Genomic DNA, 20,234 nt, shown 5'->3' on the forward strand with positions numbered 1-20,234 from the left:
AGCCTTACGTTGTCATGCAGCAATTAATAAATGTTGAAAATCTATCTTAACAAGCAAGAGGTGTAAATTCTTGAACTGGTTCATGTACAAATACAAAGTAACATTTCAAACAATAGAGAAGGGAGACATGAGCAGCACTGTTTTAAGAAAAATCTTTATTAGAATTTGACATATTTCTACATTTAAAAATGTAATGCAATAGTTTTAATACATCAAAAACAGTCAACAGAGACTTGATCTCATAATAGAAATGATGATTTTATTTAAAGAACTGAGAGTGGCAACATAAGCACTGACAAGAAACGTCATTGTATCATTAGTTGTACTTCTGTAAACTCCTGTTGAAGTTAAGTTTACAGCTCAGGGTTTACAAAAACATTCCCATCATGCATTTGTTCGAAGCCATTCTTCGTCACTCATCATGAAACTTGGGCAGTTTGTTGCCAGGAATAACCACATGCTCCACCCCTGCTTCCGTGATCACCACCAGGTGAGCCACACCCCCGCTGACATTGTCTCTACCCATGGCCAGGGAGAGAGCTGTGAGAGAGAGAGGGGGGGGGGAGCAATGAAGGAATCAAATCAGGAAGTAATGAAGGAGGGAGGGAAAGAAGAAAGAAATGAACGAATCAAGGAAAGAAAGAGGGAGAGGGTGACAAACACAGATTACTGAGGTCAAACTTCCTCTGAATCCAAATATAACATCTCATTTAACTTTTCACAAGTTTAACAATCCACATACATCCACATCCAGGACATTACAGCACAGATCATTTGATTTTAGCGACATGAAGGAGAAGAAATCAGTACCATTTGTAGCAAACTGAAGACACTCGTCTCTGCTCATGTTGGGTTTGTATTTGGCGTCAGTGTAGCCGTAGATATATGTGCTGCCTGATCCGCCGATGGTTACAGGCTGACTGATTAACATCCCACCGAGAGACACCACGTACACCTGAGAACACACAGCACACAGGAGACGAGTACAGCAGATGTCAAAATAAATTAATAATAGTAATAACAAGTTTGAGTCTCTAAAATGTCTCACAGGACGCTTTGTAGTGCAATACAGAGGTCTCTATTCTCATTCCCTGCCTATCCTGTGCAGGGTCATAGGGACATGGACGGGGTCACTGTTTGATCACACTAGACAGCACTCAGAGAGCACATACCTCCACCAAGGCAAATTATGAGTTTAAATTTAACAGGTTATTAACTAGACAACGGTCCCTCTAATATCTTTGTTGGTATAGAACATTTATTTTCCCGGATATGATTTATACTTCAGGCTTGAACTCATGAACTCCCATGTATCACCACAACTACTGCACTACATCACCAACTGTACCAACCTGTGGTCCTTTCTTCCTGTCCCAGCCTGCTGTGATGAAGCCGGCCTGCAGCTCATCTTTGTTTTTGTAGCACAGATCCTTCAGTATGGAAGCTGCTGCTATCACCAGCGGAGGAGTCTCCATCTGAACACTATAGGGATGCATACAATTGTGTGTGTTTGTGTGCACTTTTGAATAGTCATGCATGTGTATATGTCTATGTGTGGATAGCTGTGGTCTGTGCTCCGCAACGGGTTAGTGTGTGTGTGTGTGTGTGTGTGTGTGTGTGTGTGTGGAGTGGGGGGTGTTACCAGTGGAAAGACAGGTGGAACTTAGCAGCCTTGATGACAGCCTGAGCATCTGCCAGTGATCCAGCCATGCAACAGAAAATCTGGTCATGAACCTGGATCACCTTGTTGATGGTCTTAGATGATACATACTCCCTAAAGAAGAGAGAGAGGTGGTGGGTGAGAGAGAGAGAGAGAGAGAGAGGGAGAGAGAGAGAGAGAGAGAGAGAAGAGAGTGAGAGGGGGATAAAAGAGAGAGAGAGAGAGAGAAAGAACATGTGGGCTCATATGAGCCATGTGTGGACTTACAGAGACATGATATATTTCAAAGAGCACTCAATTCATGGATCATTCAATGCAGGATGTCATGAGGATTTAGGACAATTCTACAAAGTTACAAACTGTGGCTTTAAATATCAAAAGACAGCTTTGATGTCTCACCCTCCCATGGAAGCCCTGGAATCGGAACCAATGACGACGCCTCCATCGAAAGTGGCAGCCAGGATGGTGGTCTGAGAGAGAAGATGAGGCTCATGTTACTGTTGTGTTTCTGATAGATTATAAATGACACGTAAGGTAATTACAAGATGGGTTACAGCGTTAGGAAGCCAGCTCGCGTCTCACTGCTTCTTGTTCACTCGTGCAGCCTATGAACTCTGGGATTTGTAGTTCTAAGACGGGGGCATAACTGAAAACAAAAGTGTATCGACTTTTCATTGTTGAAAATCTAAATAATAAACTCGCCCAGGTCAAACACGAGAACACGGTATGACACCAAACACTCATAACGATGAATCGATGAGCTATCAACATGTTTACATGCGATTAATCAGGTAAAGCATCACCTGCGCTGTGCGTCCGCGTAAAGACTTATGGATCATTTTACGCGTAAATAAGCGCTGCGGTTTCATGTAATGGCGGTAATATCGCCCCTGTGTGTGTTTAACTTACCCCTGTGCTCACTCCTTTGACTTGCGTGTCCGCACAACGTTTCTCCATTTTTTCACTCCAAACCGAAAGAGGGAAAGACAGAAGCAGTGACGCGCGGAACAGCGACCTCAGGCGCACGGAGACGCACGGAGACGCACAGCAGCTATGGCGCTATCGAATGTCCTCCAAACTCCCGCAGCCGGGTTTAATTTCGACAACGCGACAAGGTAAGAGCTTAGTGATGTGTTCTGGGTGAATTAATAAAGATATAATTCAAATTAAAAGTGTTGGCGACAGCGAGTTTTCACCGGGAACAAAAGTGAAAGTAACTTCATTCTATCCGTTTACACAACGAAGAAGTCGAAGGAGCAACGGGGGTGAATCTGTCTTAATCTTTCCACTTTTCAGCCACATCGTGTTTGTTTTAATACAACTGTTAATACTCTGCACCCCTCATCTCTCTCCCCCCGCCTCTCTCTCTCCCCTCCCCCTCTCTCCCTCACTCTCCCTCTCCCCTTCCCTCCATATTTCTTCACCTGTCCTCTCTTTTTCTTCAGAAATGTGGCATTAGATAATCTGCTCGAAGGAAAACAGGCACCCAAACCCATGAAAACAGGCACCACCATAGCAGGATTGGTGTTCAAGGTGATCTTATCATATTAAAGTAGCATTCAGTCATTCAGTCACATCACAAGTCTGGTATGCAGGTAACAGAACTCGTTTCACTGCAAGGGAAATAATAATTCTCCAACTTCTCCAACAAGTTTGTGTTGTCAAGCATCCATCAAAACCTATTATAGTAAGGAGCTGATGGGTTAAACTTGGATGAGCGATTGATAACATGCGTCAAATATGAGTACGTGTGTAAAATTGAACACTGTTGCTGCAACATGTTTATACATAACGTGTATTAGTGTTATGTTTAAAAATGTAAATGTAAAATGTCATTCACGCTTTGCACATTTCCATTTTAAGGGTTAGAAAAAGCCATCTTTATTAGGCTGTTGCCAAAAACCACATCAGGACTTTAACTGTAACTTAAATAATCCGAACTTGAGCTAATATCAAACCCAATGCTGTGTTTTGGTGTAGGATGGGGTTTTGCTGGGAGCAGACACACGAGCAACCTCCGGTGAAGTGGTGGCTGACAAGATGTGTGCCAAGATCCATTACATTGCTCCAAATATGTAGTAAGTATGGGAAGTTAAAGCTGTTTACTGATTATAAATTACAATTGAACATTTCCCATCCACTTCTATATAAGCAAGTGTTTTTGTTCCTCCTATATATCCCAGGATGGTAACAAGAAAAGTTACTTTAGAGAAACTGAGATGAACTGCCATGACGACCTATGATGCAAAATGGTTTAAATCTAAAATAAAACATCAAAACACCCTTTTAATCTGTTACTCTCTCTGTCTTTCTCTGCGTCTCTCTAGTTGCTGTGGAGCAGGTACAGCAGCAGACACAGAGAAAACCACAGACCTCCTCTCCTCCAACCTCACCATCTTCTCCCTGAACAGCGGGAGAAACCCGCGTGTCGTTATGGCCGTCAACATACTGCAGGACATGCTGTACAGGTGTGTGTTTGCATGCGTGCACATACCTGTATCAGGAGATGTGCCAAGATGTTAATGTGTGTTATATCCACACATATTTGGGAGAATTTTTTGCATGATGATGGAATTTCTAACATTTTTAATATTGCAAGCATGTTCTTTAATGTTACAGCCCTGGTGAGAACACATTAATCAAGCTTTGCACTTGTCTGGTCATCAGGTATCATGGTCAAATTGGAGCCAATCTTATACTGGGAGGAGTAGATTGTACAGGGAACCACCTGTACACAGTGGGGCCATATGGGAGCGTGAATAAGATGCCTTACCTTGCAATGGGTATGCAAAACTATGCAATTTTTCCTTAAAAACACATTTACTCCTTAACAGATGAATAATGATTTCTCAGATGTAGGAATATGATAAACTGATCCATTATCAGTCTATAATCTATACTCCTGTGAGTCCTTACACCATTGTGCATGAACCATTAAAATATAGAATACACTTATTGGACATATTGCCCTTTAATTCTTTACTTAATGTTCTTAGATGTGTTATGTTTGAAGATTTTTTCTCTATACATATATTCCATTACTTACAAACTTTATATGTTATACCCACAGACCACATTCTGTCTCTGTTTTAGCCAACTATTCTGTCTTTGTTTAGGATCTGGTGATCTGGCTGCTATTGGGATTTTGGAAGATGCGTATAAACCCGATCTGGAGGTACATGTGCATGTTTTAACTATTCTACTGTAAAAGAACTACAAATAGTATAAATGTAGGGACTTATGATTATCTCCCCTAGATATAGTGGATATTACAGTATACAACAGAAACATTATTTTACATATAAGAGGTATTTCCTGTCTCTTTAATAATCTAAAAAGCAATTGCCTTATTTAAATGCTATAAACTATCGACTCCCACCGTAAATGAAATGTATGAAACATTCAACTTAAGAGTCTGTTTTTCCAGCTGGAGGAGGCGAAGGATCTTTTACGTGTCGCCATCCACGCGGGCATCATGAACGACCTGGGCTCAGGCCACAACATCGATATCTGTGTTATCACCAGACAAGGAGTTGATTACATCAGACCGTACCAGGAGTCGGAGTATAAAGCCGACAGGTAGGCCAGTATGAGCAGGACTTTGGCCAGATCCTGGATAAGGAATTGAACTGTGTTGAATGTTGATTAATTGTGTGCTCCAATACTGTAAACTGTGTTACAAGATTATTATTACAATATAAAATGCCTTTAGTAAGTACTTTAAGTAATAACATATCTGAAAAGGGGCTCTGCACTCAGACACAGTCTTCCTAGTCGTCAGCAAAAAATGATTTATTCTGCCATTACAGGCTTGTGTCTTGCTGAAATGCATTCACTTAAAGAATAATTAACTTCTGAGGTAATTAAAAACCCTCTCCTTCCCTTTATCACAGGAAAATGACATACAAATACCGTGCAGGGACCACACCAGTCCTGTCAGAGAAGGTTGTCCCTATAAAGCTGGAGGTTGTGCAGGAGAAGGTGCAGCGGATGGATACAGCATGAGAGAAACCGCTCAGCTTCATCATTCACCAAACTTCATCACATTCAGCAGCGCAAGAAACAGTCATCAGTTTTTATCATTGACATCATATATCATCATACACTTAGTGTTATTGAAATGAACCTTCTGATCTCCAAGATTATAATTTTTGCAATATGGAAAAAGTAATTTGAATAAAACTATATTGACCAAACTCAGAGGCCTATTTTTGCTTTGATCTGGAATTTTTGTAATATTTTCCTTTCTGAAGCATCCCTATTAAGGCTATTGGGCAACTTCAAATACAGGTGCAGCTCAATAAATTAGGATATGGTCACTTCCCCATGTTGTGTAGTCGACTGAACCAGACTGAGAGACAATCTAAAGGCTCAGGAAACCTCAGCAGGTGATTTGAGTTAATTAGCTGATTGAGTGTGACAATGTGAGTCTACAATATTGAACTTTTTCACAGTATACATTTTTTCAGAGATACTGAGTTTAAGGTTTTCATGAGCCATCGTCATCCAAATTAATACAAATAAAGGCTTGAAATATTCCACTTTGTGTGTAATGAATCTATAATATATAAGAGTTTCACTTTTTGAATTGAATTGCTGAAATAAATTAACTTTTCCACGGTATTCTAATTCATTGAGCTCCACCTGTACTACTACGACAAATAATAACAGAATAGTGTTATTATATGTGACATATTTCAGTCTCAGAGTGTCTGCTGATGTCCCTCAAACCTGTTGGCTGCAATTCTGCCTATCAACTGATGGCGGAATATATAAAGCTCTGCTATTGGCCCGCGCCGTGTAGGGTCATTTGTACTGTATCCTGAATATCACGGAAATTGGTATTTTAATAATAACTGTACAAATTGACAAATAAAGGTGTTTCTCTCGGAAGCATCCATTATTTGCGAGTTAAATCTGGGTTTTTGGACATGATTTTACACGATTCAAGCAGAGAAAAAGTGTCTGCGTCAAAATAAAAAACTCTTTCACTTTCGAATTCTTTGTTGCGCACAAGGAACTGATCCCGGTGTGTTGGTGACATTTTTGAACCCTTTACGCCTAAGCTGTACATACATTTACTTGAAATATAATTATTCGAGCTTTTAAGCGATGGCGCTTTTCGATGTGAGTGGGTTCAGATCCTATTCTGAGCTCCGTAGATCGATTCCCTCTGCGGGACAGACGAGTCTTGCCGACAGACCGAACCACTACACTTTCGGCACGAAGACTCAGCAGTTTGCTGTGCCGCTTGGTGTGGATGTGAGTATCAAGTCTCAGAGTTTTTGGTTAGAATCTAATACGTGGGATCTTATAGCCGACAGATGAAAGCGTGACGCGTCTATTAAGCGGGTTTACGCGTCTGTAGTTTCCACGGTGGTGTGTGTGTGTGTGTTTGTGAGCTTCGGGTGAATTAATACTTAATACTTTATTGTCAAAGTATTTGTCAAACTGTTGTGATACAGCGGCGTCACTTTTGCTCTCTCTCTCTCTCTCTCTCTCACACACGCACGCACACACACACACACACACGCCTGTTATTGCACATCGTGCATAACTGACTTTCTTCCTCTATTTCAGCCATCAGGGTTCGTCAAGTCCTGTAACCGTGACGGAGGCGTGAGTATCGACCTGAACCACGGCACGACTACTCTGGCCTTCAAGTTCAAACATGGAGTCATCGTGGCTGTGGACTCCAGGGCCTCAGCTGGAAATTATCTAGGTAGGTGTGGAACAATCATGGGCTCACCTCCAAACCGGGAAAACTCCACGAATGACACAAAACATTGAAAAAAGAAACTGCTGAACACTATCTGACCTCATTTTAGCTTAATTCTCAAATAGAGTGTGACACATTCAATATTGTTTTGTGAGGCTGTCTTACATTAGGGGCCATTGCAACATGAAGATCCATTAAATGTAAGTTTAAGTGATGCTCTCAATCCAAGGTCCATACAGGCATTTGAATGAACACTTAAGATAAAAGTTACGAATGCAACAATAAAAGCTAAACACATCTTTTGTTTTCCCCAAATTCTCTGTTATGCAATTATGACAGTCAGGCCTTGTTACATTGCACAAGCTACCAACTGATGTGTGAAGGCACACAGACGCTACTATAGAATGGAGATCCATATAAAGATACAAGGGCTCAGGGTTAAAGGTCATAGGAAACACTTTCTGAGGTAATGAGAACATGTTTGTATCTAACTAACCCTATAACTTTATGTAGAGGAACCTTTAACATCACATGTTCCATGGGTGTGTTTAGCTGCAGAATGTGAGAATAGAATTTGATTCCCCGAGATGTATATATCAGACCTTCATGTCAAATCAAAAAAGCAAAGACTTGTAGGTTTGGAGCTTTCAAATCTCAAATATGTAGGTGTACTGTAGTTACAAAATGTAATGGAGACACCTCACTGTTTCTTCTTCATGTGTTGTGGCTCTGCAGCATCTAACGATGTCAACAAGGTGATAGAGATCAACCCTTACCTGCTGGGGACCATGTCAGGCAGCGCTGCAGACTGCCAGTACTGGGAGAGACTCCTGGCCAAAGAATGCAGGTCAGTCAGACTATAAGTACATGCCACACTGACTGTTCATTGATTATGAAATGATAGATCAGTCAGTCATCATTATTATTGTGTTCAGGCTGTACAGGCTGAGAAACAGTCACAGGATCTCTGTGGCTGCTGCATCAAAGCTGCTGTCCAACATGATGCTGGGCTACAGAGGCATGGGCCTCTCCATGGGCAGCATGATCTGTGGATGGGACAGAGAGGTACTGTGTGTGTGTGCGTGCATGCGACGTGTGTGTGTGTGTGTGTGTGTGTGTGTGTGTGTGTGTGTGTGTGTGTGTGTGTGTGTGTGGTTCAGTTCCAAAGTTAGGTGGATTATTTATTTTTTGCATAAGTAGTGAGTCCACATGTATACCAAGCTTGGTTACAGTAAACTAATTCATTCCTGAGACACAGCACAACAAACTTGCCTTGGCGGAGGTAATCAGTGGCTGCTTCCTCTGCAGGGTCCTGGTCTGTACTATGTGGATGATAATGGGACGCGTCTGTCTGGACGCATGTTCTCTACCGGCTGTGGGAACGGCTTCGCCTACGGGGTGGTGGACAGTGGTTATCGAGAAGACATGACCGTAGAGGAGGCCTATGAACTGGGCCGCCGGGGCATCACTCATGCTACGCACCGGGACGCTTACTCAGGCGGAGTGGTCAACAGTGAGTATGCTTCGAGACATTCTGCACGTCTAAATCTCAAGTCGGTTGTTCTTGCAGAGCACAGATCACAAGACATACTGCAACTAAAACAGGTCACACTCAGATGTGCTCGCTTTTCTCCGCAGACTCACATTTTCAGTCCTCTCGCTCAAATTCGTGGTACTCTCAACTCTCTCTCTTGCCGGGAAAAGGTGTGCACATGCATGTTCCAAAAAGGCCACATACATGGGATTTACTATCATATGTTGACACTAAATTCCTATACTTTGCTTTCCCTTGCCAAAGTATACAAGTGCGCTTCTCCTGCGCTTCTCCTGTGCTGGTATTCCTTCTTTTCACTCTCGGACTTTCAGACAGAAGTCAATATTCAACCAGTCAGATTACTGCAAATGCCCCAATTTGAGCAGACTGCAAGGTAAAATTGAGCATATGCACTGTATCCATGCAAGTGTACACCAATTTCATGCAAGAGCAGCACAAACTTGAGCAAGAGATGCGAAGATCTGAGTGTGTGAAGATATTTCTGAACGCAATCTTCAGAATCCTAGCCAAGCAGTGACACGGACTGTAACAGCAGCTGTATTGATCGGCTGACAAAAGATGGCTGCTTTAAGATTTCACATGAGAAACTTTTGTGTAGCGGTTGAAAAATGTTTGCGGTCAAGTTTTTGTGTACTTGTGTATATACTGTAAATATTTATGACCGATGCTTATTTCTGTGTTTCTTCCTTTCTAGTGTACCATATGCGGGAGGACGGCTGGATTAAAGTGTGTAAGGAAGACGTATCAGAGCTGATCCACCGTTACAAGAAGGGCATGTTTTAGTCCGACCCCTACACCACATCACCCTCAGTATGGTCTAAAATACAGGTCTTACAAAATGTAGGGTTTTTAAAAAGATTTTGAATTGATTGGATATTTCATTTTGTACAAGATCACATGAAAATTGGTTACACCTTGTTTTACATCAGAGTGTAAGATCTAGTGTAAGAGCTGCACAGAACCATTTCAGGGTTAAATAGGCACTCAAATGCACACATGAGAGAGAGAGATTATATTCACAAAATATGTGTGGTCCCAAGGTAACACTCTAAAGGGCTGCTTGATAAGTTCTAAGCTTTCCCATTGCGATGTTTATCTCCTTTTAAATTGACATACATGTGATGACAGAGGAATTGTATATCCCTTTGTTTTCTCTACAAAACTTCCAGCTGCTTGTCAGCTTCATGTAAGAGGTGTTGGTGCATTAGTCTGCTCTCCATAGTTGCTTACTTGCATATATTTGCATGGAGCAGAGAGAGAAATGGGGCTTTCACTGCCTGTCTTCACCTCCCTCCCCCGTCTGCCTCTGCATCTCTCCTGTGTTCAATTCCAACACAATTAATTGACGCGACAGTGAAATAAATTACTCTCCAAATATGGTTCTGTGTTGCTTTTACGCTCTGAGTTGAAAGAAAGACACTGTTAAAATATCACACAGCTCTGAATAAAGGTTGTTGTCCAACTCACTGCTCTGTCCTGTAATCATTAATCTGAGGAGTTATTGATTTATGATTGATATGATAAAGCAGCAGATCAGGAAAATGACATCAGTGTTTTCCTGGTTGAAAGTACAGCCAGTGCCGGGAGAGGAATACGTCTGGGATGTCGGATGAATAATATTCCAGTTCTTCATAATCTATTCCTCTGTTTACTAATCACAACTTTAAGAAATGTCTCCGCTACATGATCTAAAGCTTCATAGTCTTCTTTTTTTTACCTGTATGGCTATTATAAATTATAGGTTATGTGACAGGATCGCCCCTGTATATGTTTGGTTATTATTGTTACTGTGTGTCTGATGAAATGTGACCACAAAGAAGCAGGAAGTGCTGAACCTTGAAGTTACTGCTTACAAATCAGTTAGAAACCGGTTGGGTCAGGTTCCAGTAGCTGCCACATCACATTAATGTGCTCTTACTGCACTTCAGATTCATATTACACTGAAGAAATGGAATCATAGTGAACAAAACAAGTCATTTTGTGTATGATTACACATTCATTTGTTTCAATAGAGAATCGCTGTACAGGTTTTCCCTCTTGAAGCTTTTGTGCTGGACTTCACCCTGACTAACCTGTTTGTGAGGATCTGTTTAATGATGGGTATTCATCTGTGGACAATGATTGCAGGCTCACACTATTCCACCGATAAAATAATTTTGGAAATATTGTATAGCAGTTTATTCCACAAATTTTCACAGTAATTGTTTCCGTCGCACCAAAATCTAAGATTCCCCATGACTACATAGCTGTAATGTAAAATATATCCAAAATATTGTTTATCATAGTAGCAGATGAAAGTTAATGGAGATTATATTTCTAACTTGCTGACCATTAGATCACATTCATTAAAAACACACAAACCTAGTTATCATTTACTTGCTGGGCGCTGGAGAAATTGCCTGTGAGCAGTGATCATCAGTTGCCGGGCAGGATTCAGTGCAACAGGTTTGTCTCAGGGGAAACCCAAAGCCTAAGTCTGGATGTGCCGTGTAAAGACACGCTGATCTACCACATCCATGAGACATGAGTGCATTGTGTGACATTTAACATATACTGGGTCGTCACTGTTACAAGGAAACACACACGGGTGACAAGTCAAAGGAAAGAACAACTTAAAAGGGTCTTAAGATGTTTGACCACCATTCATGAGACGAACTGCTTAAATGTATGTTAACATAACTTGTACAAGTCTCTGCAACTTTACTGGAGGGAGGCGACGGCATTCTTCAAGAACACAAAGCTTCATTTGTTGTTTTGATGATGCTAGTGGAGCTCGCTGATCATCATGATAGAATGTTTACAGGAAGGTCATTTAGTTCATTTTATCGTTCACCGGTGTGAATATTTAAAAAGAAGTCCTTTGTGCATTAGGACTTAAATTTGTATTGGTTTGTTTTTATTAGTTATTAGTTTATAAGTCAAGTCTCTATGGTTAAACCTTAAGTTTAATATAGATAAGACAAGTATAATTATAGTGACTAAACAGCAGGCAAGCTTTGAGTTTAGAGCACCAAAGCTACACAACAGACACCTTACTAAGAAACTGTGTTGCTTTCTCCATTAGTCGCCACACTACATGTGACTCAGAATCCCAAATGCAAAGTCGATTTTGTCAACAAAGCACAAACCTTAGAACACAGATCAGGTAAAAGGTAACCCAAAACAAAAAATGCAGCAGGAAGGAACAAAAATCAACGCAGTGCAAAATCAGGAGAGCTACGCAGATCAAACTACAGATTCAAAGGTCCAACTTCTTAGTAGGGGATTACTGAACGATGATGCAGCTGAGGTCAATATTGCGGCGAGGCAGGAAGTGAAGCAGCTGTAACATACATGCATACATGATAACAGGTGAGAGTCTGCTGTGTTATGTTTAATGTTATTTGATACTTTGATAGAATACTGTTCTGTTGATCTTTAATTTTCATTGTCCTTTATTCAGTTTTCCAAAAAAAATAAAGGAAACATTTGTATCCTCTATCCATATTTCAAAGTTGGTTTGTTGGATAAATGTTTTTATTGAGTGTTCAGGAAACATTAATGTTAGTTTATCTAAAGCCACACACAAGTAAATGTTTGTCAATTCATTAAAAATATCCAGACCTTTGGGAATTTGGGAGACTTTATTGAAAAGCAACGCAAAGGCATAAAAGGGAAAAACAACAGTGCAATCAAGCATAATCTGGACTCTTCCTCTTACACACATTCAGCAACACTAAGTGTTCATAATGTGTGACGACAAAGAAACCCACAGTGCAAACATGTGTGTCATCTAAAAACAGAACGTCTGATTCCTTTTACAACCCAAACTAACAATAAGATAAAAATAAAATTGTTGAAATTATGCAAAACTTGATTAAGAAACACACAACAATTAAATTATCACTATCTTTAGCTTTTTTTCAAAGCAATTTCAAGAAATATACAAGCAAGAAAACTTACACAACTGGAAAATAACGTTTGTGTTGTATGTATGAAAATGTGTGTGTATGTGAAAGTGTGTGTGTGTGTGTGGGTGTTTGTGTAGGTGGTTGCGCATTCAATGACCGTCACCAGAGATTAACTGCAGATAAAATGAATCCCAAACCTCAGCCTATAAATTGTCGGTCTGTCTGTTTTAAGCTTAATGATTATGATATTTTCTGCGCTCCTTCTTCTTTATTGCTCCTTATTTGTTAATCATGTGTTACTTTGCTGCTGTCTATTTAAGTGATACACCGTTCATTTTACAAAACTAGACTTTCGGGGAAGTAACATCCAATTGAAGTCAGTGACATTGTGTTTTTGATTTATGACTATACAGATAAAGTGCAATACAAATGGTGATTTAGTTTTGATGTTTTTCCCCTGAACTTTGATTAATTTGACTTTGCTCTTCTGAACTCATGAGCAGCCTTTATGTTCCCACTTCAGGCTGCCGCGCCTCTTCACCTCCTCTGGATTCTCTCAACTAGAGACAGAAAGAAAAACTCATCAGACACAAAACAAAACTGTTCAGCTCAACTGTCTGAATGGAATTCACAAAAAGACTTTTATATCGTGTGTCTAAGTTTGGTCGAAAATAAGGACTCCATCAAAGTTTTAATATTTTACAAACTAAACTGTTCAGTTCGGTTATGGTTGATTTGGTTTTCATTTACATTTAATATGCATATCTAGATGTATAATACCCATACAGAGAAACACGACACATACAGCACATCTAAATGAAATGTTTCTAAAAGCTCCCATGTCTACTTTGGCTCATTTTCTCCTCTGAACTTTCTTATTTTTCCTGTAATTTGACATAAACATGGTTGTGAAAAGCTTTTCTGTACATCTACAATATGACACAGATGTTTCACATTAACAATCACAAAGGACACTAACTGTTACATAAGGCAGCTGTGAGTTTGTGTCAAAGGAATTCTGATTGTATAAACCCATGTGACAGTAACTCACATTGGTATCTTTGTTGCTTCTCCTTCAGGAGGGTTGAGCTTCTCAGTGACCTCGGAGCTGGTCTCAGCTGTGACATCAGAAACTCAATGTTAGGGCAACAATCTACAAAACATTTTGGGCTGTTTGTCCAGATAAACAAGTAAACACATTATACTTACATGATGGAGGGCACTTTGCTGAAACAGAAAAAGCAGGTTGTGACATATGTAAATGCAACATCTGTCCTCTCCTACTTCTACTAACTAATATATAAATCACCTCCAACTATTTTCACCAAAGTTTATAGTTAAAGAGGTGTTTGTGTTTCTTACCGTTCTTCTTTTTGTAGATCACAACGAAACCAATGGCAGCGAGGACGAGAAGAGCAACAACAGCCACTGCAATGATGATGGAGGTGGTCGTCATGTCACTGGCATTCTCTGTAGAGCAAAACACAACAACATCACAACATGTACAAGTGAACGTGAGGAAGTTAAACACTGAAGTTGAACTCTGAAGTTGAACTCTTATTTGTAATTTTGTTTTATTCAGCACTTCTGTCATTCTCACTTTTCTGTGTTGATTTTATGTTAATTCAAAATCATGAATTTAATCATCTGTAATCCAACTAACATAATAATAAACTAATGTGTTCAGTAACTTCTGTCCTGAAATGAAAAAACTGTTTGTTCAGTTCATTATTAGGATTAAAAATGGCAACAAAGCCAATAAGAGTAACAGTCCAGTCAAGCACAACTAAATCTAAACATGTGTCTCACCTCCTCCTCTGTCAACACGGCCCCAGTTGGTTCTGATCTTCTTTGGGTCCAGTTTGACTGGTGGCACCTGGGCTCCAGAGATCTTAAACACACACTCGTACTTCTCCCAGTCTGCAGGTGGGACTGATGAAAGGTCCAGGTCGACGCTTCTCTGGAAGGTTCCGTCATGGTTGGGGAGGGAGACTCCAGGCTCCACGCCCTCATGAACCTCCTCTCCATCTTTCTCCCAGAACATCATGATTCTGTTCGGGAAGAAACCTGAAGCGTGGCAGGTGACTGGAGAGGAGGGAGACTTCTGGAGGAGAGACATCGAGGGGAGGACTGGAGAGAGAGAGAGAGAGAGAGAGAGAGAGAGAGAGAGAGAGAGAGAGAGAAGAGGGAGTAAAGAGGGAGGGAGAGAGAAAGGAAGAAAGAGCAAAGGAGAGAAAGAAAAATCGTCAGAGAGAGAAAATGAAAGAAAGAATGAAAGAAAGAAAGAAAGAAAGAAAGAAAGAAAGGAGAGAAAATGAGGAAGGGAGAAGGAGAGCAATAGAGAGAGGAAATAAAGAGGAAAAGGGTGAACGACCAGAAAGAAGGCAAAACAGAAATGTGTAGGGGAGGAAGAAAGAAGAGGAAGACGAAAGACAACCAGAGCAAAGAGAAATGTTGAGAGGAGAAAACAGAAAGAAAGAAGAAAGAGAAAAGATGGAAACAAGCCAGAAAAAGAGAAAGAAAGGAGAGATTGTGTGTCAGATGAAAGAGCGAGAGAGGAGACATGCAGGGAGAGAGAGGGAGAGGTGTGTAAGGTGATTAATATCAGAGTGTGTGTGAGCTGATATTGGTTGTGATGTTGCTGCACATTAGAAACATCAGAGGATTCATAGGTCTCATTAATATTTCTCTCCTTTTTCTTTTCTCTCCTCTCTGTGTTTAAAACAATAAATCTCCAAAATGTCTCCTAACTGCAGGCTCACTGTCAGGTCAAACGCTTTCTTCAATCAAAAGTATTCAACAACATAAAGAACCATCAGAGGAGAGTAAATGTTTCCATCAGGTCATGTGACTCTACCTGTTCTCTTCAGAGTGCTCTGCCCATAGGTCACATACTTCTTCAGCCACTCAGGACACTCCTGGGTGTAGTAGTGCTTCCTTTGGGCTAAATCAGCTTTGTCATTATCCCACTTCATCTTGGTGATGAAAGCTTGTTGTTTTGCAGCGACGTATGACAGAGACTGAAGGTCCAAAGATATGAAGTCATCTCCATCATAACCAAACTGATCATAACCTTTAACCTCTCCAGTCTCATCGTCCCATTCACAGCCATACATCCACTGGTTAATGTGAACACCTGAGAGAGAGAGAGAGAGAGAGAGGCAGTGAGCCACAGACGCAGCAGATAACTAACACACACTCATTGACACACACTCACCAAACACAGATATACACACACACACTGATACACACACACACTGCCTCCAAACAGAGCAACACGAGCAGCTGATCTATGATGGTGAAGCTGCTGTGGCTGTGAGTTGAGGGAAAACACACACACACACACACACACACGCACAACACACCATCACACAGCATCTCAGTCTCACTAATGTGTGTGTTCAGTCTGAGTGTGTGAGGGTAGAAAAGCTCCATATCAAACAAGTAAAGCTGTGTGAGTAAAACACACTGTAGATGGATGAAGCATGGAAGTGTGTGTGTGTGTGTGTGTGTACATCTGTGTTCTATTTACCATAAAACAGCTTGAAACATTTTATCAGTAAACAGTGAAACAGAAACAAACCTCCAGTTTGGTTGAAGCGCCGCTTTAATGTTTCAATGTCGACTTTGTTGACCTGCTGGTTACCCATGCAGCGCCCAGTCTCCCCCTCCAAGTACTGAGGATCATCTGCTGTGACTTTGCTCATCCAGTCCTGTTTGAGTTCTGCCCTCTGTGTGTTGCTGTCATAGTGAACAATCTGAAGATCGTTAACGTAGCCAACAGCCACAAACTCTGGGAAGTTTGGGACTTGAGACGACGCAGTCTCGAAATACCTCAGAGAGTGAAGTACTGAGAGAGAAACACACACACACACACACATATTTCAGTACAAAACAGAACACTAAACATTCAAGTTGATTCTGTGTTCAAACATGGAATTATACAGAAAAACAGGTTTCAGCTCCTCTTCACATTTACAATCCAAACAGGAAAGTGTGTTTCATCTTTCTGTCAAATTGGAAACTTTTTTCCTCTTTGTTTTCAAATGTTTTCCTCTGCTCACTTTATTTTTCTCTTCCTGCAGATGTTTGTGTTTGTTAGCTTGAACGCTGGAGTTTCAAACTACAGACCAAAGTGCATAAACTGCAGGTTAGAGAGGATGATTGATTGAATTGATTTGAAGATTTGACTTTTCTCTTTAAGGCTCCATAACTGAGCCCCTGTGTGTCTCTGAGCTGCTTCATATCTACACACACTCACATCCTCTCAGATTCTCTCCTGGAGCCTCATTCTCGACGCAAACATTGGGATTTATAACAAAATACTTGAGGTGAGAATGTGCCCGCCGCTATGAAACTCTAACTCAGCTGCTCTATAGTTTATTATCTGTCTTGTTTGATTTCATGATATTTTGATATCATGAAGTGAAATATCGCTGTGTTCCTCCAGTAACATGTGGGAACACAGCGCCACCCAGTGGTCATTCTTGAGATGGAAACATAAACTCCAGAGCTGCGCTTTGTGTCAGATGAAGCAGAGAGATTTGATTCTATGTTGTAGTGATGAATAAAGAAACAAATAAACATTTACATCGAGTCTAACAAGATCACACAGAGCGGCACAATAAGAAGCATTACAATAAAGACACAATAAGCTCTCCTGAGAAAACCTGAGCTTTAGTTTGAATTTAAACATAATGTGGAGCAGGTTTGTTATTTCTATTTGTTAATTTTTATTTTTAAAGCTTTATATTTCCCCTTTTTCTTCGCGTCTCTGTGTTTGGCTCCAGTGTTGTTAATCAGGCCTGTATGAAGCCGTTTATCAGAATTCAATCCAAATAGATTTTGACGTTTAGAGGAAATCTTAAATGAAATCAAATGAAGTCAAACAGGCCGCAAACTACAACTCCCTGAATATATTTGAACTTTTTCCACATCGCCACTGTTGTGTTTTAAAATTCTATGGTGTAATTCTTACAATTGAACAGTAGCGTAGAAGATATCGGTCATTTATCGAGTTACACAGATAAGTTTCTATACGCAGTAGCTAAATATGTTTCAAGAATTTACACTAAACCTTTAGAAAATGGAGATAATGAGGTTAAATGCAGTTTCCTGTCATTTCAGCATATTTACAAACCTAAATTCCAAAAACAAATAGAACCAATTTGGAACGTTAACATACAAAAAGCTCAAAACATGTCTGATCCTTTCAAATCAAGCGAACAGAAACATGAAGCTCACCAGGCGCCGCGCTGTGAATCAGCAGGAGAACCACGAAGACACAAAGCTTCATCATCAGCTCAGGAGTCCAAACCTTCAACTAAGTTTAAGTTGATAAAAGCTGAACCGAAGCGACGAGAACAAACACCAAGTGAAGCTCTGCGCAGTCAGCGGGACACTGAGGAGGAACTAGAGCAGTGTCGACTGATCAAACTCCGTCTGAGCCAATCAGAGCGCGTATCTAGGGAGATATTTTCTGTGAAGGTTTTGATTGAAAGCGAAAGTAGGATTCGCTCGTGTTAGCCATTAAAAAGGCAGCAAAAGGAGACTCTACAGATGAATGTGTGTGTTTACTTTGTTGACTAAGGGACAACAGACATGTGTTTGTGTGTGTGTGGGCAAATTAAACACATTTTTCCCTGTGTCACTGTGTCTTTCTCCTGTCTTCTTCTGTCTCTCTCATCCTCTGTATCTCTGTCTCTCCTTCTTTCTCTCCCACTGTCTCGCTCCTTCCATTTCACTGTCCTTCTCCTCCTCCTCCTCCATCTCACTCGATATATACTGTATATACACACACTCACGTCCTCTCAGATTCTCTCCTGCAGCCTCATTCTCGACGCAAACATTGGGATTTATAACAAAATACTTGAGGTGAGAATGTGCCCGCCGCTATGAAACTCTAACTCAGCTGCTCTATAGTTTATTATCTGTCTTGTTTGATTTCATGATATTTTGATATCATGAAATTAAATATCGCTGTGTTCCTCCAGTAACATGTGGGAACACAGCGCCACCCAGTGGTCATCCTTGAGATGGAAACATAAACTCCAGAGCTGCGCTTTGTGTCAGATGAAGCAGAGAGATTTGATTCTATGTTGTAGTGATTAATAAAGAAACAAATAAACATTTACATCGAGTCTAACATGATCACACAGAGCGGCACAATAAGAAGCATTACAATAAAGACACATTAAGCTCTCCTGAGAAAACCTGAGCTTAAGTTATTTTTATTTTTAAAGCTTTATATTTCCCCTTTTTCTTCGCGTCTCTGTGTTTGGCTCCAGTGTTGTTAATCAGGCCTCTATGAAGCCGTTTATCAGAATTCAATCCAAATAGATTTTGACGTTTAGAGGAAATCTTAAATCAAATGAAGTCAAACAGGCCGCAAACTACAACTCCCTGAATATATTTTAACTTTTTCCACATCGCCACTGTTGTGTTTTAAATTTCTATGGTGCAATTCCTACCATTGAACAGTAGCGTAGAAGATATCGGTCATTTATCGAGTTACACAGATAAGTTTCTATACGCAGTAGCTAAATATGTTTCAAGAATTTTACACTAAACCTTTAGAAAAATGGAGATAATGAGGTTAAATGCAGTTTCCTGTCATTTCAGCATATTTACAAACCTTAATTCCAAAAACAAATAGAACCAATTTGGACTGTTAACATACAAAAAGCTCAAAACATGTCTGATCCTTTCAAATCAAGCGAACAGAAACATGAAGCTCACCAGGCGCCGCGCTGTGAATCAGCAGGAGAACCACGAAGACACAAAGCTTCATCTTCAGCCCAGGAGTCCAAACCTTCGACGAAGTTTAACTTGATAACAATTGAACCGAAGCGACGAGAACAAACACCGAGTGCAGCTCTGCGCAGTCAGCGGGACAGTGAGGAGGAACAGGAGCAGTGTCGACTGATCAAACTCCGTCTGAGCCAATCAGAACGCGTATCTAGGGAGATATTTTCTGTGAAGGTTTTGACTGAAAGCGAAAGTAGGATTCGCTGGTGTTAGCCATTAAAAAGGGAGCAGAGACTGAATGTGTGTGTTAACTTTGTTGACTTATGGACAGCAGACATTTTATTCCACCTGCTCGCCTGCCCTGCTCACAACCAATGTGTTCTGTTCATTAATGTGATGAAGAAATGAGCTGTTGTTTTCCTCCACAGAGATCAAAGATCACCGTCACCCACAGAAGAGCATCTATACGTTTCTGCTAGTTTGTATTTGTTTATCTGTCAACTGTGTGACAGAGTTGGTGTGGAAAACAACAATCCTGATCAAAACATTAACTACTGTTCGACATGTTGCGTTTGAGGGACTAAATGTGGACTAGTGCGCCCTCTGGCGGTTTGATACTCCAGGATGTGAGACACAACAAGGTCAACAGGTCAGTAGGAGCTC

General features: G+C 40.6%; 4 protein-coding genes across 5 annotated transcripts; 2 read left to right on the plus strand and 2 right to left on the minus strand.

Annotated features, from left to right (window-relative positions):
• Positions 1-138: 138 nt before the first annotated feature.
• Positions 139-2,696, minus strand: psmb12 (proteasome 20S subunit beta 12). The gene is made up of 6 exons (XM_076149817.1): positions 2,570-2,696; positions 2,060-2,130; positions 1,643-1,774; positions 1,353-1,482; positions 811-955; positions 139-540 (listed from the first exon to the last, which is right to left on the minus strand). The coding sequence occupies exons 1-6, from the start codon at positions 2,615-2,617 to the stop codon at positions 413-415; spliced, it is 654 nt and encodes a 217-aa protein (XP_076005932.1). The 5' UTR covers positions 2,618-2,696; the 3' UTR covers positions 139-412.
• Positions 2,593-6,283, plus strand: psmb13a (proteasome 20S subunit beta 13a). The gene is made up of 8 exons (XM_076149815.1): positions 2,593-2,775; positions 3,106-3,193; positions 3,641-3,738; positions 3,988-4,128; positions 4,328-4,443; positions 4,777-4,835; positions 5,088-5,239; positions 5,554-6,283. Exons 1-8 carry the CDS (start codon positions 2,714-2,716, stop codon positions 5,663-5,665), a joined length of 828 nt encoding a protein of 275 aa, XP_076005930.1. The 5' UTR covers positions 2,593-2,713; the 3' UTR covers positions 5,666-6,283.
• A 354-nt stretch (positions 6,284-6,637) lies between these two features.
• On the plus strand, positions 6,638-10,400 carry psmb8a (proteasome 20S subunit beta 8A). Its single transcript, XM_076149816.1, has 6 exons — positions 6,638-6,922; positions 7,241-7,382; positions 8,115-8,226; positions 8,315-8,444; positions 8,688-8,892; positions 9,629-10,400. The coding sequence occupies exons 1-6, from the start codon at positions 6,773-6,775 to the stop codon at positions 9,715-9,717; spliced, it is 828 nt and encodes a 275-aa protein (XP_076005931.1). The 5' UTR covers positions 6,638-6,772; the 3' UTR covers positions 9,718-10,400.
• A 2,138-nt stretch (positions 10,401-12,538) lies between these two features.
• Positions 12,539-19,725, minus strand: LOC143000485 (class I histocompatibility antigen, F10 alpha chain-like). 2 transcript variants are annotated; one of them, XM_076149819.1, is made up of 8 exons: positions 19,563-19,725; positions 16,408-16,674; positions 15,682-15,960; positions 14,634-14,954; positions 14,187-14,294; positions 14,034-14,051; positions 13,876-13,942; positions 12,539-13,384 (listed from the first exon to the last, which is right to left on the minus strand). In XM_076149819.1, the coding sequence occupies exons 1-8, from the start codon at positions 19,612-19,614 to the stop codon at positions 13,381-13,383; spliced, it is 1,116 nt and encodes a 371-aa protein (XP_076005934.1). In that variant the 5' UTR covers positions 19,615-19,725; the 3' UTR covers positions 12,539-13,380. The 2 variants fall into 2 exon arrangements, with proteins under 2 accessions (XP_076005934.1, XP_076005933.1); XM_076149818.1 differs by lacking the exon at positions 19,563-19,725 and adding an exon at positions 18,069-18,239.
• Between the last annotated feature and the right edge of the window lie 509 nt (positions 19,726-20,234).

The sequence above is a fragment of the Genypterus blacodes genome, unplaced genomic scaffold (assembly GCF_046128005.1).
Source record: "Genypterus blacodes isolate CSIRO-AG114 ecotype Tasmania unplaced genomic scaffold, CSIRO-AGI_Gbla_v1 ptg000048l_1, whole genome shotgun sequence".
Lineage (NCBI taxonomy): Eukaryota > Metazoa > Chordata > Actinopteri > Ophidiiformes > Ophidiidae > Genypterus > Genypterus blacodes.

Coding starts and splice junctions, on each gene's coding strand:
- psmb12 (XM_076149817.1), bottom strand. CDS start 2,617: ATGGAGAAACGTTGTGCGGACACGCAAGTCAAAGGAGTGAGCACAGGG. Junction 1,775..2,059: donor TCCAGGGCTTCCATGGGAGG/GTGAGACATCAA, acceptor TCTCTTCTTTAG/GGAGTATGTATCATCTAAGA. Junction 541..810: donor TCTTCAGTTTGCTACAAATG/GTACTGATTTCT, acceptor TCTCTCTCACAG/CTCTCTCCCTGGCCATGGGT.
- psmb13a (XM_076149815.1), top strand. CDS start 2,714: ATGGCGCTATCGAATGTCCTCCAAACTCCCGCAGCCGGGTTTAATTTC. Junction 2,776..3,105: donor AATTTCGACAACGCGACAAG/GTAAGAGCTTAG, acceptor CTTTTTCTTCAG/AAATGTGGCATTAGATAATC. Junction 3,739..3,987: donor TACATTGCTCCAAATATGTA/GTAAGTATGGGA, acceptor GCGTCTCTCTAG/TTGCTGTGGAGCAGGTACAG.
- psmb8a (XM_076149816.1), top strand. CDS start 6,773: ATGGCGCTTTTCGATGTGAGTGGGTTCAGATCCTATTCTGAGCTCCGT. Junction 7,383..8,114: donor CTCAGCTGGAAATTATCTAG/GTAGGTGTGGAA, acceptor GTGGCTCTGCAG/CATCTAACGATGTCAACAAG. Junction 8,227..8,314: donor CTCCTGGCCAAAGAATGCAG/GTCAGTCAGACT, acceptor TATTGTGTTCAG/GCTGTACAGGCTGAGAAACA.
- LOC143000485 (XM_076149818.1), bottom strand. CDS start 18,123: ATGATGAAGCTTTGTGTCTTCGTGGTTCTCCTGCTGATTCACAGCGCG. Junction 15,961..16,407: donor GCGCTTCAACCAAACTGGAG/GTTTGTTTCTGT, acceptor TCTCTCTCTCAG/GTGTTCACATTAACCAGTGG. Junction 14,295..14,633: donor CCGTGTTGACAGAGGAGGAG/GTGAGACACATG, acceptor TTTGCTCTACAG/AGAATGCCAGTGACATGACG.